The sequence below is a fragment of the Telopea speciosissima genome, chromosome 9 (genome assembly GCF_018873765.1).
Source record: "Telopea speciosissima isolate NSW1024214 ecotype Mountain lineage chromosome 9, Tspe_v1, whole genome shotgun sequence".
Taxonomy (NCBI): Eukaryota; Viridiplantae; Streptophyta; class Magnoliopsida; order Proteales; family Proteaceae; genus Telopea; species Telopea speciosissima.
Genome location: NC_057924.1, coordinates 4,756,249 through 4,776,126, shown reverse-complemented (window position 1 = coordinate 4,776,126; position 19,878 = coordinate 4,756,249). Strand labels below are relative to the sequence as shown.

The 19,878-nt window shown below is 41.8% G+C and overlaps 1 protein-coding gene across 2 annotated transcripts in view; it reads left to right on the top strand.

Annotated features, from left to right (window-relative positions):
* Positions 1-19,878, top strand: part of LOC122639882 (CCR4-NOT transcription complex subunit 9-like) — a 43,673-nt gene that overhangs the window by 11,437 nt on the left and 12,358 nt on the right. For both annotated transcript variants that reach the window (XM_043832902.1, XM_043832901.1), the window contains exons 3-5: positions 8,679-8,768; positions 18,013-18,055; positions 18,242-18,348. In XM_043832902.1, the coding sequence (XP_043688837.1) occupies positions 8,679-8,768; positions 18,013-18,055; positions 18,242-18,348 (240 nt within the window). The remainder of the gene's footprint in view (positions 1-8,678; positions 8,769-18,012; positions 18,056-18,241; positions 18,349-19,878) is intronic.

Here is a 19,878-nt window from a genome sequence, read left to right as displayed (position 1 = left end):
TATTCTAGTTATAAATAAAGTGGTGGCCTCTGTCATCTTGACAAGCCAAATCATTCTTTCTTTTCTCAACTAATTCTCTATTAAGAAAGAGGCTAGGCGACCTCCCAATTATGTCAAGACGCCCTTGCTTCATCGGTAAAGCAAATCCCTATTCCTTTGTTAATGTGTGTAATGTAACCAGATACATTGTAGTGTCTGGGTTCATTACGCACATGTTAATTGTGCTAGACTGGAATTGAGTAAATCATTCCATATATGTAATAATCTCAATTTATAAATAAAGTGGTGACCTCTGTCATCTTGACAAGCCAAATCATTCTCTCTTTTTTTTCTCTACTAGTTCTCTAGGTGATCTCCCAATTACGCCATGACACCCTTGCTCCGTCGGTAAAGCAAATCCCTATTCTCTCTCTCTCCCCCTATTATTTCTCTTTTTTCTTATTTTCCCTTTAGATTATCTGTGCACATAACGAAAACCTTATTGGTGAAACAAGGAGGCAAACAAACCCAATAAGTTAGCCAAGTATGTTTCCACTTGTATTTTGGAGGAATTGTGGGTTAAGGTGGTGGAATGGCTTGAATGGGTATACGTATCATGCAAAGTACGGTTTCCTTTGAAGGTGATAAGATTATTTGGGAGTCATCATCCTTTCTGACTTCTCATTTAATTTGTAATACTGCCCTCTATTTCTTCAAAAATGAAAATAATGGAGATTCTAGGTCATCGAAGGGTTAGGGTTGTAGAAAGCCCAACTAGACCAGAATCGCAGGAAATTAGGAATTAAGTCAACAAAGAGAAAGTCAAATATCTTAGTCAGCAAAGTTGCTATTGGTCAAATATTTCAGTTCATTTCTCTATTCGGTATAGGGAACAAACCATCAAAATTTGGAAGCAATCCGATGGTCAGATTTTAAATACAAGAGAAATCCTTCTTAAGATAGGAAACTAAAAGATTCTTACAGAAAACCAGAATTCAATAGCAGGTTCTTTAATGGTCTAAAACAGAATTAGATATAGATCTGATGTAATGGAATAACAGCAATATGAGAGCTTATCAGTTGCCTGAAATCAAAATTGAGAAAACTGAACCAGAAACTGAGAATTGGAAGAAAAGGAATAGATGTAGGACTCCTAGATATTGATGGTATTTTAAGGTTTAAAACAGATCTGGACTAGAATAAGAAACAGGAAAACCAGAATAGAAAATAAAGATAAACTAAGGCTGAAACTTATTAGCAGAACAGTATAAAATTATGGCAACTAGAATCAAGATAAGAGAGAGAATTAACTTGCCCAGAGTAAAGAAAAGTTGCAGAAAACTAACCTGATCGATGGAGAAAACAAAAGAAGGATATGAACCAGTAATTCCACCTGATCTTATGCTGAGTCCACAGCAGAACAACTACTGAATCCAACAGTAGTCCACCTAGAATCCACTAAGCAAGAACATCCTTGAATCCACAAAGACTGGTCCGAGATCCACATAACCAATTGAGCTGAAAGCTTCATGTTCATTCATAAATTCGTGTGCAGGGCTGAAGCCCCTTACAATCTTATATAAAAGACTCAAAAACAAACTCAAACTAAGCTTAAAACTTCTCTAGCCAATAGCTTGTTATTGAGGTGGTCTTCACTAATTAAAACCCTGCATAAAATAAAGGAAAACAACTTGAAATAAGGCTGACTCATAAAATCCCGCCAACTACTAACACTTAATATAAGAAAATAAAAACTGGGCATGAATAGTAAACGTGAATTCAGTGTTGGTTACACGTGAATAGTTACACAGGCCCAATTTGAACTAAATAAAGTTAGAAACCAAGTATGGATCAATTCAAACAAGGAACAAGGAAGTAATTGCTGAGTAGAGAAGAGAAGGAAGAGAGAAGAACAAAGAAAAAAGGGATGGGAGAACCGTAGGAAGAGAGAATCGACTTCTCTCCCCTATATCGTTCATTAATCAGTTCATGGAAATTACATATGCCTCCCTAGGGAGGCAAAAGGTAAAAAGTAAAAAAAGATAAAAATTACAACTCAACATGACATTTCAATAAACCAGTGACTAAAGTACCCCTATTACATAAACTCTAACAAATAATTGGTGCAGAATTGAACCAGACCAAACTGCAGGCTATTCTGGCGTGTTTTATCTTCTTTCTTCTGCTGAAATTCTGCATCATAAAAACTTGTGAGGATTTTGTACAGTATGAATGATTTGGAAAAATACCATTTAGTGCATTGAGTGTTGGTTACAGCTCCAGGAAGTAGATGACCTAGGCCTGTGGAATCTATTTTGTTGTCCTTGTGCTGATTTATGCCTCTGTGGTTATGTTTGGGGCATGATCTTTCTTTGAAATTTGCAAGGAGGTCACCTAATTGCATTTCTTGAGTTGATTTCTTGCTGATATATTTAATGGTGGAGACACAAAGCTATCTATGTAGCGAAGTGGGTCTATGGATGTGATCATTCCATGTGGTTTTTGGTGTACTTTTTTGGAGAGGATTATCTTAGAGAAATAGAATAGGAGTGGGTGCTTCAGGTCCTATGTTTCTGGTGACTATTGCAGCAAAGTTTTGACTGAGAACATCAACAGGGGATCCAAGTTGAAAATTCACACTATGGGCACAAAATACAGTTTACATTCATCGAGAAGCTCCCATAAACTTGGCCTTGCAATGAGCTTTGGAGATTGTTTTTGCTTTATAATTACGGTTCAAAACCTCCTTCCTCATTGTAGTTAGCTTATAGTGGTTTGATGATGGGTGGTTGGGCTTTGAATAGGTTGTCGTCACATTGAAATTCTCGAGTTTTTGTTTTTCCTCAATGAAAATATTTTACTAGAATTGTTTAAAAGCAAAAGGATATTGTGCTGGTACAAAAAAATGATTTATTTTACTGAAATACAAGACAAAATTTTGGAAATGACTTGCATTTCAAATTTCTGCTGTTGTTTTCTAAAAAGCAGTGGAATCTTGATCCATGATACAATTGTCACCCATGAAGGACTCCTGTCCCATCCATAGTTGTCACGGCGTCTAGGCGACCCAAGACGTTGGAGAGGGTCCAAAATCAAGGCGACCAAGGCGCCTGGACGCCTAGGCGACGCCTTGACAACTATGGTCCCAACATATTGATGGCTTCTTTTCCTTATTCCAGCCATAATGCAGACCAAGGTGGTGATCTGCTATGGTGGGCTTCACAGAGAGAGCAATAGAAGAGTTAGAGTTGCAGGGGAAGTGAAGAAATCGCATTAGAAGAAAAGGGGGAGGGGAGAAGAGTGATCGCATAAGAAGAAGAGGACCGGGGGGGGGGGGGCGAAGGAAGAGTGCACACACACAGCCCTCAGGCTACTCAAACCATAAACTCAATTCATTCTTCAAACCTGTCTCTAACGATGGGGAATTACATCATATATAAAGAAAAATAAAAGGCTCTTAATTACTTCCTAAAACTTAGACTAACTAAAATAGAAACTCAATAAAACTCAAATTGGAAATTTCCCTTTAAGTCTAATAGCTACCCCAAAAATAAAAGATTACATATCTTTCCCAAATAAAATAAAATAGCTTCTCTGGAAGATAGTCTAAAAAAAAAAGAGCATTTGGGTGGATTGGATCTACTCGGGTCCCCTCCGTCATGATACCATTTGGACTGCCTCCCCTTTATTTGATGCTTCTTGGGTTTGGAGGAAAATCCTTGCCAGCCGTCACTTGGTCCTTCAAGTCATTCGCTCCAACATTGGTGATGGTCAGTCTACTTACCTCTGGCTCATAGTACTATATCTCGCAATATATCGGTATCTCGGCCTACCGAGATATCCGAAATTTCGTCGAAATATTGCATTTTTTCTGCAATATTTCAGGAGTCCATCTCGGTGGGTATTTGGCCATATCTAGGCCTGATACTTCATGGACACCCTTATTTAAGCTAAATAAACATATTTAAACCTTCATATTGCAAAAAAAATGAACTCAAAGTGGTGTTTTGGGTTTGCACCCTTGATTGACTGTATACGGTCGGACCCTGTTGTATAAAATAGTTAAATACATATTGTTTAAGTACTAAAAGACATAATAATAAATTTAAACAAAGTAATGAAACAAAAATAAAGTCAAATGTAGCCTTTAGTTTAAAGTTTAAACTCATAAAGTCATAAGCGCATAAGTCATAACTCATAAACTTCATAATAGTCAATAGTTCAATACTCAATACACAAAGTATTTCTACGAAATTTACCGAAATATACCGAAATGTACCAAAATTTACCAAAATATATTGCTCAATACACAATATTTCTACAAAATATACCAAAATATACCGAAATTTTGCCGAAATTTGAACTTTTTTCATTTTGGAAGCCCATCTCGTCTCGGCCCTACCGAAATTACCGAAATTTCACGATATATCGGCGATATATCGCGAAATTTTGTACCATGCTCTGGCTTGACAACTGGCATCCTATGGGAATTCTTCTTCACCGGGCTACCCCCAGATCCATTTACTCCTCAGGCCTTCATAGACTTTCTTTGGTTGCCGATATTCTTGACCACAATGGTTGGGCTCCTCCAATATCTGGCCCTATCCTTACTCCTATCTGGAATGAGCTCCACTTGGTCACTAGAAGGGCTGCTTCAAGAGGTGATTGTGTTACTTGGTCCTCTAATAGCTTTTGCTCCTTCTCTTCCAAGGCTGCTTGGGATTTTATTCGTCTGAAAGGCCCTTTGGTTCCTTGGCATAGACTCCTTTGGTTCAAGCATCACATTTCTAGGCACTGCTTCACAGCCTGGAGAGTCTTCAACAACTGTCTCCCTACTCCAGCTTTTCTTTGCAGCCGCCAAATCTTAGTCTCTCGTGCCTGCTGCCTCTGCTGGAACAATGAAGAAGACCTGAATCATCTCTTCTTTGAATGCCCTACTGCAACTGCAATTTGGAAGGGTGTTCTCCTCAAATACTGGCCTGCTCGAAGATGTGTCCTTCCCTTCTCTAGAGAATGGATTTGGATTGATATGACTTTTGCTGGCTCCTCTACTTGTGACGCGGTCAGGAAAATGGCTTTCTGTGCTACCCTCAATCATATTTGGATGGAGCGCAATTTGAGAAAATGGACTTCCAACTCTCGGCCTTACCAGAAGATTTGGGACCCCATTTCCTTTGAAATTAATGCAAAGTTATCTTTACTTCCCCCCTCTTCTTGTAAAGACACCCCTAGGAACAGGACCATTGTCCAATCCTGGGGTCTCTCCAATGTTTCCTTGGTTGCTCCGGCTAATGCTTAGGCTAGCTGGTTTGGCCCTCCTGTTTTGGGGCCCTTTGTAATTCTTCTTTCTTCTCTCTTTTGGTAATGAAATTTTTATTCACCCAAAAAAAAAAAAAAAAAAATTCCTAAAATCCTACTAGACCCAACACTTAAACTGGACCCGGTTTATCTCCATTTGGGTTCCCAACTGGGTTTGGGTCGATCCAAGGTAGTGCATTTGCATCAAGCCATGCATAAAATGCTTCCTTGTCAAGAACAAAGGGCAAATAAATCGAAAGAGAAGAACAACACGCAAAGAAATCCAAAGATATTTCATACTCGAGGTTTCTGGAAAAAATTTCCCATTGAAGCAAAGGGAGTCTTTAGAGATTGGCTGCTGAATGGATGGACAAGTTATCTAGTAGAGAAGAGGGAGGGAATTGACTAGAAATTGATGGTTTTATCTCTTTTTTTTTTTGGATGAATAAACAAATTCATTACCAAAGGAAAGGAAAAGGGGGAGGGGGAGAGAACATACAAGCACAAACAAGGCCCAGACATTACAGCGAGGAAGGCAAAGGCAAAAGAGAAGGGGAAGAGCCCCATCCAACCACAACACACTGTCAAGAGAAAAGCCAGACCACAACAAGGCAACCAGACCCAACCTCGACCAAAATGCGCTACCTAGGAGTAGAAGGATCTGAAATGTCATGGCAGAGGGCATGACCTCTGATATCCATGCTAAGAGGCAAAATCTTCTCAATGCTGGGCATGAAATAGGCTATGTAGGCCGCTTCTTAGGATAAGGAGGAGAGTTAGTGTGTCAGTGGTAAACACGAAGGGGAGGGTGGAGGACAATAGGAGGCTGGAGGGGATCAGACGGAGGGGGGTCCTGGTGGGGCGCAGGAGGGATCAACCCAGGGCCAGAGGTGGGGGCCAAAGAAGGGCGGGCCAGGCTGGATGGGTCAAAGGGAAAACAGGTAGAAGAAGGGAGAGGCAAGCCAAGCGAAGGGGCTGGCCCATTAAGGCCAGCAGGATTAAGAGTCATAAGTGGGATGGGTAAAGAAGGAGAAGAGAGGGAAGAGGGACCTACCCCAGGATTAGCGGTAGGAAAAGGCAAGAGAGGGGGGAGGGAGGATAGAGGAATCGAGGGAGGGTTGTCAAATGAGGGATGAGGAGATCTATAGTAGGAGGGGACACGACAACAATAGAAGAGGTAAGCACAACAGTGGGAAAAGTGGGATTGGCAAGAACAACAATGTTTCCAGAGACAGAAAGTTGGGCTAGATTCCAAGGGGAGGAATCGGTTGTGACCAGTGGTTCTAAGGTTGTCGGAGACCAACAGACAGGGGGGAGGAACAGGGGTGTGACCGTGAGGGGAAGTGGAGGCGGAGGCACAGCTGTGAACAGATTTATGAGCCCGACGCAGACGCCGACCTCAAGAGGGCGAAGTAGAGGTAGCACCAACAAGGGAGGAGGCGATGGGAGGAGGGTAGAGGGAGGTAATGGATTTTTTAAGGCCAAAGTAAGGGTTACCAGGAGAGCCGATGGCTGGGGTGAGAGAAGTTGAAGGAGTGATGGGGTCAAGGGGTTCAAGAGAGGACGGGGGGTTAGGATTCCAGAAGAAGGGGAATGGAAGGTGGAGAAGGGCGGGGCTGGCCTTTATAATGGTAGTGTCCAAAAACTTTGCAAGAAGCATAATGGGGAGGGGGGAGACCAGTCGAAGCTCACGGGCTGCTGGAAGGAGAACTCTTCATTATCAATGCCAGTGATGGAGGAAGGTAAAGGGGCATCAGCGGCAACTTCGACACAGATTCTAGCATTGGCGAGGCTGTCTTTTTCTTTGTTCTTCCATCTGAGTAGATGGGCTTCCCAAGGACAGAGCCCACCACTCTGAGACCATCCTCACACCAAAAGTGCAGCGGAAGACCTGGCTGAGAAACCCAGAGAGGGATTGAGCTGAGGTCGATTTTGTTGAGTTGCAGGTATCGATCCCATTGCCTGAGGGTGATTGGTTTTCTACCAACATTCCACGGACCACCTTCGAGTACACGGGATTTGCCAAACTCATCAGAAAATTTGAAGATAATAATGTCGTTGCCAAGCGGGTATGTCTCAACTGAACCCAGTAGTTTCCACTGCTTGGAAAGAGAGGTTTTGACTATGAGGAAGGGGGGTTGGCTACCAATAAGATGCCCAATGAGACAGTTTTCCCATTTACGAGCTTTGTTGACCAGGAGGACAGAATCGTATTGGGCAACCTTGGAGGAGCTGATGAAGGTGAGAGGTACAAAATGTAGGCGAAGACCATCATCGGAAGGAGACTTGGAATGGCCGAAAAGGGAGGACCAAGACAGGCCAGAGGTTGGGGGACCAACAGAGGGAGGGCAGGAGATAGAAAAAGTTGGGAGGGAGGGAGAGAGAAGGTCCTCGGGTGGCGACGGCGCCACCCTAGGAAGGACGGACATGGGTTTTACTGCTCTTAATGTAAAACGCTATGAATCCACTTATTTGCATCGAGCACATTTGATGGTTTTATCGTAATCCTGCACTTTTATCGTTTCATTAGAGAAGTCATTAAAAAAGTATAGGTTGCACATTGGAAGGATAGCATGGTAAATGGGCTGTTTCTACTTTCTAGTCATACCAGAGTGGTATGATCCCATCTTATGAATGGAGGATGCACAGGTCACTTTCCCAAAAATGAAGTACGAAGAGCTTGCATGGTCTGTTTCTCTTGTTCAAATGTCCATTTCTATTCAATATTACTTCTGGATTCAATGCAACATCTGATTTTGTTCTTATCAGGGGTCCATTAATAGAACCTATACCGGCCCTGAATTTGTATTTTGTTCAAAATATACTGGATTGGTTAGAGGTGGATGTGTCACTCATGGAAATGATCTGCTCAAGTCATATACTTGTCACATTTGATGTCTTCTTTGACCCAACCCCCCTGCCCCCCATCCCTGTGCCAAAGAGAAAAAAAAGTAGAAGAAAGAACTAGGGTTTTTTCTTATGAGGCAGGTGCTCTGGGTTGTGCCGTCATGAAAGTGATAATAATCTCATGAAATCTTTCTTGTGCAATTTTATCCTATCTGTCATCCTCGTCATATTTTTTTTTCTTTGAGAATATACTATGTTATATCTTCTTCAAAAGTTTATTCAGGTTTTTATAGCCTACTGCAAATGTTGTTTGTTGGTTGTACATGTGGCCTTTTTTTGGGGGGGTGGGGGTGGGGTGAGGTGTTTGCATCTTGCAGTTATCCCCTGTATCTGCTTTTTGTACCTTGTGTGAGCCCTTTTGTCTTCCTTAGGTTGTAGAGCACTCTATTTGTGAATTATGAACTGAAGTTGAGGAAATTGTGTATTTGTCTCACTGCATTCAGGGATTATATTACTTAATTTGATATGATGATTATTGAATAATTCTTTTGCAGGAGATAGTATCAATATATCCTGTGCTTTCACCGCCAACACTAACACCTGGAGCATCCAACCGAGTTTGTAATGCACTCGCTCTACTTCAGGTCAATTTTTCCTTTTAATGTCAAAAAGTTATCCTCTCAGTAGTTTGTGCTTTGGAATCTTTGAACTTACCATTGTTGCATTCCTTGAAGTTGTTGACATTTCTCTCATAAAACCTCTACTTTATTGGATGATGAGTTCAAATTAATGTTGTGTTTACTGGTTACTTAAGTTTTCTCAATAATTTAATGAAAGCCAAATTTTCTGTTACGTTCATGCAACTTAGTTGTAAGTTCTATTTCAGTTTTGGGTTTTTTGGCTTAGATTTCTGTTTTTTTTACAAGATGTACAATTTAATGAGTTGGTTCTAACACGCCCATACCTGGAACTCATCCGACCATGCCCTTAGTAACTGCAATCTGGCTGGCTTAAATTTGGTGGACTTGTTCTTCATATCCTCATCTATCTGGTCAAATTTTAGTTCAATCGACCTCCATGTGTCCTCATAGAGCTTCAAAAAGTTTTGAAAGTCTAAGAAGTTAACCCAACATGAAATCAACCGAAGCATTGAAAATCAATGGGGAGAACCCATAAACGGTGGGCTATATGGTTGAGATAGGCCACTAAATTTGATGAGCGGCATATATGGGGTCCCTAATCTATATAATGCAGCCTGTCAAATTGTCATTCCTCATGGCTGAAAGCTGAAGGTGTGATTGTATCTTTTCCTCTATATTTGATGCCTTGTAACTTTCCTTTCCAGCTTCTGAATTTGTTGCTGTGTTTCAGTCATTTCTGAAATTTTTGGCAGTGTTTGCAGAAAAGGAAGTTCTGCTCGAACTATTTTTCTGTATATTTTGAAGGGTTTTAAGGGCTGTATAATAGACCAAGCGCTGTTTGACTGAACACCCCCAGCCCATGCTAATAATATTAATAATTCGAACCCATGTTATAAGAGGGACTCAAACAACAGATCCCTCTACAACATATCTAAACCTTTACAAGCCTAAGACAACAATGTTCCCTGTGATTAAATTTATATTTTTTTGGGAAATTTAGAATTTGTGTTAAAGGGTTAATCCCCATTCAGTGGTCAAACAACTTTGATGTTCAGCTGTTTATTGAATAAATTAAACTGCAGGATGTGGGTTGAAACATTTGTTGAATCCAAAACATCAATTAACTCCTAGAAGAAGTGAAACCCCCAGAAATAAGAAACATTACAATCTTCGAAGCCAAAAATAACCTTAGCGACAACCTAAAGTGAATTCTTTTCTGGACCACAGTATCAGTTCATATTAATTCTGATTTTTCTTGATTGAAAATTCGAAGATCAAATCCTCTCAAAACCCATTTCGCAGCCATATGACTTGCATGATTTAAGCACTTGTTCAAAACCCTTATTTCTTGTGCATGATCTGATGGTCACTAGCCGCCAGCAGTGTTCTACCGGTAGCAACTCAAGGAGGGGGGGTTTAAAATGAAACTTGAAATTCTTTCCAATGATGAAAACAATGGGTGTTTGATCACAAGACTAGAGATACAGTGAGAGAGATGACACAAGGTTCGGCCAAACTCGCTGCCTACATCCACTACCAAAGATCTCAACAACAACAATAACAATAACAACACAGCCTTATCCCAAGTAAATGGGGTCCACTACAAAAGACCCCTCATCTTTAGATTTCCACTATCTCTCAACTGCTTTCAGGGTAGCAACCAAACCTTGACACGATTGGTTGTCCAGGTGCCAACTGCCAATTACACTAGATTTCTTGACATAGTGGCAACCACACTCTCTTTAATCACCTCTTGTCTAGTGGAGACACCCAATCTCCCACAAGTACTACAGATTTCGAGAATGAATGAAGTTACAAGATAAAGCTTATTAATAGACAGATGTACAAGTTGTAGCTCAACAAATGATTTTCACAGCTGTAAAGCCCAATACTATGATATTCCAATAATGTTCAAAAAATTTGAAGTAATGGAAGGGATCAAGGTGAGAGAAGAGACGAGGAGAGGAGAGGATGAGAGGAAGAAGAAGAAGAAGAAGAAGAAGAATACAATAAAAGGGATCAAAGAGAGTGCGTGCAATGATTTCTCTCCCCTATATTGACTTACTTGCTTATAATATAAGGAATTACATAAATACCCCCATACTGCCACTGCCGGCAAGATGTCTGCTCCACCTGATCCCCCTCCTGTGCCTAGCTCTGAACCTCCTCCACCCTCCGCCTTTGCTCCAGTTCCTGAAGCTCACCCAAACTCTGTCCCTGCTCCTCCTCTATGGAGCTCCATGTTTCATTCAAACCAGTCCTCTTCCTCCTCAACCGAAGGTCTCCCTCTGCATTTTGTTTCTCCCACTGTTGTTGGTTGCGCTAAAACGGCCAAGTGTCCTTCCGGTTTCCTTGCCGATGAGGCCAAAATTTGGGAAGCTTGTTTGGTTGGCCATTTCCTTGGCTCTCGACCTCCCTTCCACATTGTCAAACTTTCCCTCACAAAACAATGGAATACCCAAGGCACCTTTGAAACCTTCCTTCTTGATAATGGCTTCTTCATCTTGAAGTTCTCAAACGACCTTGACAAAGTCCGTGTGCTTGAAGGAGGCCCTTGGCTTGTAGGTAAGAAACCGATCTTTCTCCGTCAATGGCATCGTCATCTTCAGCTCCGGCGGCTTGATCTCTCCACTATCTCCCTGTGGGTCTCTTTCCCTGGCCTTCCTCTCCATTACTGGTGCACTGAAGGATTAAGCACAGTTGGTTCTGTCCTAGGCAAGCCCCTATTCTCTGATGTGAATACGATGAGGAAACTGCGCCTGGCCTATGCTCGTATCTGCATTGAAGTGGCTGCTGACGAGCCGTTTCCCTCTTACATCAAAGTGAATGAAGGGGAGGAATTTTCGTTCGACCAAGAAGTGCATTATGATTGGAAGCCCCCCCACTGCCTTGTGTGTAAGAAGTTTGGGCACGATTCTGCCCTCTGCTTCCCTAGTGGTCCATCGGAGCCATCTTCAACCATCGCTGAGCAACCTCTGGTCGAAATCAACCAAACGGCGACTCCGACCACTGCCGAAGTGGTTCACTCTCTTCCCATTGCCAGAGGAAGAACTAGATCCAGCTCCAAGGGTCGATCCAGGGCCAGATTCCGTCACCTGAAGTCCAGCCGGAAAGAAATCCGGCATCTCGCGAGGGCTCTTGCTTCAATCAAGGACCATCGGCTTAGCATCTTGGGATCTCCCCCTTTACCCAGCGGACAAAACCGATATGCAGCTTTATCCTCTGATGCTGAAGCAGAGCTGGAACCATATCCCGAGAGGATCATTGACTCTGTCGCTCCTTGATCTCGCTCACGAATGGCATCGCCGTCTGCTGCAGGTACCCCTGACTCTTCTCGAGAGTTGTCGCTCTGCTTGCCGGGGCCTGTTCCTCCTCTGCAATCTAATGTCGCTCCTGCGAGATGCTCTAATAATCCCCTTTCCCAGGTTTCGTCTGCTGCTTCCCTTTCTATTGCTAATTCTCCTGTGGACCCCCCTTTGTCGTCACCCCCCTCATAGCTTTTAACTCTTCTTCCCCCTCCACCTCATCTATCGTGGGCCCCATCCCACCTTTTCGTTCAACTAATTCCTTTTTCAACCAATCGGGTCTTCGGGGCGACCCGACCCATGCCCCCAAACACTCTTCCACTTTCTCTTCCTTACCCGACCACCCCCTTTTGAATTCCCCTGCTTCTTCTTCTGCCAGGCTTGCAATGCCTTCTCTGGACTGTGCTTACTTTAGGTGCCTCCGTAGCTCTTCTGTGCCCCATAGTGTGCTTTCCAGGCTCGATGGGCCCTAAGTTGCTCACGCAATCCTCTTCCAAATGAATCTCAGCCTTATTTGGAACACTCGGGGTCTCAATTCCCCTTGCAAGCATGCGTCTATTCGATCTCTTATCAGGGTCCATCACTTCAATTTCTGCTGCCTTTTAGAGACCCATCTCAAAGACTCTAATGCAGCCAGTATTCTCAATGCCATTGCTCCTGGCTGGTCCTTCTTAACCGACCATAATCACCACCCCAATGGCCATATTTGTGTTCTTTGGGATCCGTCAAAATTCAAAATTTCCCTCCTCTCCTCCTCTGCTCAATTCCTTCATTTGAGTTTTACAGACTGCCTTAGCCAAACTTCTTTCCTCTGCACTGTTATTTATGCTTTAAACAACCCTCTCCAGTGGGTTTCTCTTTGGGATGATCTCTGGAATGTTGCTAGTCAAGTTGGTGCTCTTCCTTGGGGATTAGGAGGAGATTTCAATGTGATCAGATTTGACCATGAGAAGCAGGGTGGTGACCACTTGGATTCAGACTCCGTGGCTGCATTCAATGATTGTTTAGAGGATATTGGAGTAAATGATCTCCGTTGGACTGGTCCTACTTTCACTTGGAACAACAAAAGGTCCGGTACTTCTCGTATTGCTTGCAAGCTGGATCGTGTGGTTGTTAATGAAGCTTGGCTTTCTTCCTTCCCCTCTTCCCATGCCTCCTTTGATCCCCCTGGAATTTCAGACCACTGCCCCATCTCCCTCTCTATCCAGCCTTATACCTCCTTTGTCCCAAGCCATTTAAATATTTTGATATGTGGTCTTCTCATCCCTCTTTCCTAACCACTGTTAAGGATGCTTGGGACAAGCCGGTCCAAGCTTTTTCCACTCCCCTCATTGCTTTTGCTAGGAAGCTTCGGAATGTGAAAGCTGCCCTCAAGGATTGGAACTCCAATACTTTTGGAAATATTTCCCAACTTGTTTCGGATTGCAAGGACAAGCTCTCTATCATTCAGTTGCAGCTCCAAACTGACAGTCTTAATGTTCCTTTGGCTGAAGAAGAGAAAGCTACTTCCATTGAGCTCTCCAAGCTCCTTTCCCAAGAGGAAAGTTTTCTAAGGCAGAAGTCTAGGATCAAGTGGTTGGAGTTGGGCGACTCTAATTCAGCTTATTTTCATCGCTCTTTGAAAGCTAGAACCAATCACAATTCAATCTTACATTTGGTGGCTCCCGATGGTTCTCCTCTTTCTAGAGTTAAAGACATTAAGGATACAGCTGTGAACTACTTCAAGAACCTCTTCAGCGGTCAATCGGCTGATCAAGGTCAAATTCCAAACAATTTTCTCAACAAATTCATCCCAACTGAGCTTCTTGAGTCCCCTCGGTCTATTCCAAATGAGGCAGAAAGTGTTACAGCTATTCACTCTCTCAAGTTGCATGGGTCTCCTGGGCCGGATGGTTTCAGCATGGGCTTTTTTTTATCTTCTCGGGATATTATCAAGGAAGACCTCATTAAGGCTATTAGAAGTTTCTTCCTCAACCCGAGTCAAATCAAAGAAGTTAACCGCACCTTCCTCCGCCTCATCCCTAAGAAGGAGGACGCCTCAGCAATGTCGGACTTCAGGCCTATTGCTCTTTGCAACCTGCTATACAAATTTATTACCAAAATCCTTGCTCTCAGAATCAAGATTGTTGTGAATCTCCTTGTTAGTGAAAACCACTCGGCCTTCATTCCAGGTAGAAATATCACTGACAACATTTTGCTGTGTAATGAGATTGTTCGAGGCTTTGAAAGAGAACCACTCCCCTGCTGCCCTTATGAAGATTGACATCCACAAAGCTTTTGACTCATTACGTTAGGATTTTATTGACAAGGTGCTGGTCAAGATGGGTTTCCCTCCTTCCTTCATCCATTGGATCCATTGCTGCATTTCTTCGCCTCGGTTCTCTGCTCTAGTCAATGGCAGCCCAGCTGATTACTTTGCTTCTTCGGTGGGCTTTTGCCAAGGCTGCCCCCTTTCTCCCTACATGTTCACCTTGGCTCTCGAAGTCTTATCTCTCCATATCCAAATCTGCACGGATCAGCATCTCATTTCTCCTATCCCCAAGTGCAAAGCCCTCAAGCTCTCCCATTTGGCATTCGCTGACGGCCTTATGATTTTCTCCAAAGCCTCCATCGACTCTTTCGAGGCTATTATGCATTGCTTTCAGCTTTTCCAAGTCCTTTTGGGCCTCCAGATCAATCCAAAGAAGTCCCTCCTCTTCCTTGCTGGAGTCTCAGATTTGGAAAAAGAGACTTTAAAGTTAAAATGTGGGTTCCCTGTTGGTCTACTTCCGGTCAAATATTTGGGTTTGTCTTTGATTCCGGCCAGGCTCTCTGCTCATCACTGCACTCCAATGCTTGATCTCATCAGGAAAAGACTTCAACTTTGGAAAGGCAAACTTCTTTCATTCGTGGGGCGACTGGTTCTCATCAAATCAGTTCTGGAATCTTGCTACATTTATTGGTTTGGGATCTACGGGCTTCCTCACTCCACCATCAAGTCTTTGGAATCCCTTATATCCTCCTTCCTTTCGAAAGGTTCTGACTCTACAAGATTTCTCCGGCCCATTAGTTGGGCCTCAGTCTGTCTTCCGCTAGAAGGAGGTTTGGGCATCAGAAGGATAAAGGAGGTGAACTCTGCTGGCATAATCAAGCTGATTTGGAAGATTGCTTCTAGACAAAGGAGCATTTGGGTGGATTGGATTTACTTGGGCCTTCTCCGATCCGATTCAATTTAGACAGTCTCAGCCTCTTCTGATGCTTCTTGGGTTTGGCGCAAGATCTTATCTAATCGCTCTTCTGTTCAAGGAGCTATCCAATCTTGCATTGGCGATGGAGCTTCCACCTTGCTTTGGCTTGATCACTGGCACCCTTTGGGAATTCTTCTTCATCAAGTCAGCTCAAGAACTATCTATGGCTTTGGTCTCTCTCGTACAGCTTTGGTGGCTGATATCATAGTTATCATGGCGTCCTGGCGCTAGAGAGGGTTGCATGGCGACCTACGCCATGGCGACCCTCTTTGATTTCTTCTTCCTGTCTTCGATTTCTTCTTCCCTCTTCGATTTCTTCTTTCCCTCTTCAATTTCTTTCGATTTCTTCTTTCCCTCTTCGATTTCTTCTTCGATTTCTTCGATTTCTTCTTCCTGTCTTCTTTCCCTCTTCGATTTCTTTCGATTTCTTCTTTCCCTCTTCGATTTCTTCTTCGATTTCTGAATTTTCTTCTTAAAACTTGAGAAACAATAGAGAAAAAATAAAACATGGCTTGAGTATACATCTATTAACACATTAAAAATAGAGAAAATAAAAAATAAAACATGGTCGACATGCTTGCCATGGCAACGCCATGGCGGGCGACATGTCGATATATCGACGTGACACCCCTCCACCGACTTGGATCGCCGTGACGCCGTGACAACTATGGCTGATATTCTTGATCCGAGTAGCTGGTTTCCGCTGTACTCCTCCAGCCCTGCGCTCGATAACATTTGGAATATTTTGCCTTCTATCCCTAGGAGACCCCATAATAGGGGTGATTGTGTTACTTGGCTGCCGATCTCTTCGGGCTCGGGCTCCTTCAGTTCCAAAGCCGCTTGGGATCATATTCGCTCTCGCAACCCTCTGGCCCCTTGGAGGAAGCTGGTCTGGTTCAAGCTCCACATCCCTCGCCATTGCTTTACAACTTGGAGAGTTTTTACAGATTGTCTTCCAACACAGGCCTTTCTTCGGCACCGGCACATTGCGGTCTCACCAAGCTGTGTTCTTTGTTGGAATGCGGTCGAGGACTCAAATCATCTCTTCTTTGCTTGTCCCTTCTCTTCCTCGATATGGAAAGGCATCCTCACTAAATGCTGGCCTCGAAACCGTAGGATTCTTCCTTTTGACAGAGAATGGGTTTGGGTTGACATGACTTATGGTGGCCACACCCTTTGTGACACGGTCGGAAAGCTGGCTTTTTGTGCTGTCATCAATCATATTTGGATGGAGCGTAACCTCAGGCAATGGACGACCAAATCCCGCTCTCTTCAGCAGATTTGGGATTCCATTTTATTTGAGATTAAAGCTAAACTTAGCTCGTCTCCCCCCCTCCACTTGTATTGATACCCCAAGGAACAGGCTCATTGTTGTATCTTGGGGGCTTACCTCTATCTCTCTTCGGGCTTCTGACTCCTCTCTCTGAGTCTTGGCCTTTTTGTATTTCCCTCTTTTTCCTCCCCCCTCCCTCCTAATTTGAGGGCTGCTGTAATTCTCTTTCTCTTTGATAATGAATTTTTTTATTCACCCAAAAAAAAACATAAGGTAGCCTAGGAAGGAAAGGGTAAAGAAACAAAATAAGATAATAACATGAACTCTAAAACTCCCAGTAGCATTAGATGTACTAGATCCCTCCATGAAGGCTGAAGTTTTCCTCTCAGTTATTTGTGCTTTGCAATCTTTGAACTTACCATTGTAGCGTACCTTGTAGTTGTTGACATTTCTCTCATAAAACCTCTACTTTATTCGATGATGAATTCAAATTAATGCTGTATTTACTGGTTACTTAAGTTTTCTGAATGATGTAATGAAAGCAAAATTCGTTGTTACATTCATGCAACTTAGTTGTAAGTTTCATTTCAATCTTTGGGTTTTTTTGGCTTAGATTTCTTTTTTTGTTACAAGTTGAATAATTTAGGGAGCTGGGTTCTAACACACCCATACCTGGAACTCATCCGATCATGCCCTTAGTTACTGCAATGTGGCAGGGTGGACTTGTTCACCATGTCCTCATCTATCTGGTCAAAATTCATACCAACCGACATCCATGTGTCATCATTATAGAGCTTCAAAAAGTTTTAAAAGTCTAAGAAGTTAACCCAACATGAAATCAACCGAACCATTGAAAATCAATGGGGAGAACCCATAAATAGTGGACCATATGGTTGAGATAGACCACTAAATTTTACAAGTGGCATATATGGGGTCCCTAATCTATATAACGCAGTCTGCCAAATCTTCATTCCTTGTGGCTGAAGGCTGAAGGTGTGATGGAAGCTGTTCCCCTATTGAAACAGCTTCATATCCTCTGTTCTGTATATGAACAGAGCTTGAATCTGATTAACATCATTTTTTATTTTATTTTTTTACATTTATCATTTACATCAGCCATGGTGAAACACCTCATAGCTGTGGTAGTTTGTCAAGTATTAGTAAGATGGGGTAGTACTGTTGTACATTTGGGAAAGATGTTCAAATGTTCAATGCACATGGGGAAGTGAATGAAAGGGTAAAGAGAGAGAGCTCATGAAGTCATTGAGTGTTGGTTAATTGATGTGATTTTCGTGCTACTTCCTCATCTAATTCTCATTGCATTTGGAATTCATTCATTCGAATTATAGTTATATTTTTTGTCACTCCTGCCTTTATCATTTTGCACAAGCAACTGATGCTTTTATTTTTCACTTGCTTTGATTTTTTTTTTTTAATTACAGTGTGTAGCTTCTCATCAAGATACAAGGACATTGTTCCTAAATGGTAATTTCGTCCTGTTATCCTTCTTGACATATTTAATGGGTCTCCTACAGAGATATTGCCTACTAATTTCTTAGCATTGTGAAGGAAGAAGTTTCTTCTTTGAATTCTATAAATATATCTATTTGTTGCATTATTCTCTTAAATAGAAATGGAAAAGTGACAGTTTTTCGTTTTATTCTTGTGCAGCCCATATACCTCTGTATCTTTACCCTTTCCTCAATACAACAAGTAAGACAAGACCATTTGAATATCTGAGGCTTACCAGCTTGGGTGTTATTGGTGCCCTTGTAAAGGTATATGTGACTGATGATTATATATATCACTTTGTTTATGGTATTGTTTTATTTGTATATAGTGGCTGTTTATAATCATATGTGATTCCAAAGTACAATTAGTAAGTTTGTACGAATATGATGAATATCAGCATTCCTAATCTTGACACCACAAATTGAATCAGGATTGTTGATAGAGCTAGCTTTACCAGGGTTTTAAGTATAGGTAGGTATCGTATTGTATTGGCCGATATGTATCGGTCTCGGTGGGCATCAATACGTTGCTTACTGCTACAATACTTATTTTTCAAAAAAAAAAAAAAAAGCTTGTATCAACCGATACAGTCTTATACAAGTAATAAATGCCTCCTTTAGACCTGCAAAATAGAAACTGTGAGTTAGATATGAAACTGAGAGTGACCAAAGGCCTTGGAAACTTGTTTTTCTCTTCAATATAAGTAGGAGAAACAACTCTAATATTTACCATTTCAACAAGTTTTGGGGACTTACAATGTTCAAATCTCAGATCGAAACAGATTTGGGCGAAAAAGTGGTGAAGTTGCTGATCTCTTTTTTCGTTACTTTTTTTTTTTTTTGTTATGCATCACTAGATAGGTAAAAACAGCTTAAATCCTTGCATCAAGCTGGTATATTTATTTACATATTGCATAATAAGGTGTTTTATTATCCAAAACTGTATTTTATATGTATCATAAGTACATCCATGAATTTCTCGACCATTTTCATGCGTATCTTACACCTCTCAGATACAAAATGATACATCTCTTAAATCACCCTCCGATACGACACCCGATACCGATACGTAAATCCTTGAGCTTGACCGAATAATAGTGTCCCCCCCCCCTTTTATATACTGTGCAAGCACCTACTGCAGGAGAGATGTTTCCCCAACCATAATGAGTTTTTGATTAAATGTTAAACCTCTTCTTTTTTTTTTTTAAAGTAGGGTTAAGAAATAATAAGGGGTACAATTCGGTTTCTTATAGAACTAGGGTTACGGTTTTGAATTCTTAATTTGAGAATTTGTTTGAGGATTAAGGCTCTGGAATTTGTGTTTAAAATGGGAAATACAATTCTCAGGTTTATGAAAATTGAAGATTCAGGTTACAAATGCTGGCTTTCTTAAGGGTGGTGTATATATATATATATGGGCTAGTGGGTCCTTATGAGATCCTGAGCTAGCTAAGTGGATGGAATTGTAGAAAGCTGATGGTTAAGGTTTAGTAGGAACAAGTAAAAGAGGGGTCTAATGGAGAAAGGAAATGGTTTCTGGTCATTGGGTGTAGTTTAGACAAAACAGAAAATATAGAAAATTTTGAAGTAAATAATTCATGTTGTCTGCTTGTTCCTGGTATGCTTTATTTTTCTAGATAAGAAATCACAACTATTAACTCTTGCCAAACACTGTGTGTTTATCTGTTTGGTATAATTTCATAAACAGGTATACTCTTTCTTACTTCAAGCTTAATGAACAGCATTGTTGGAAAGAAGAACCTAAGGATGGAACCAAGGTTCCAGGTTTGGGCCAGG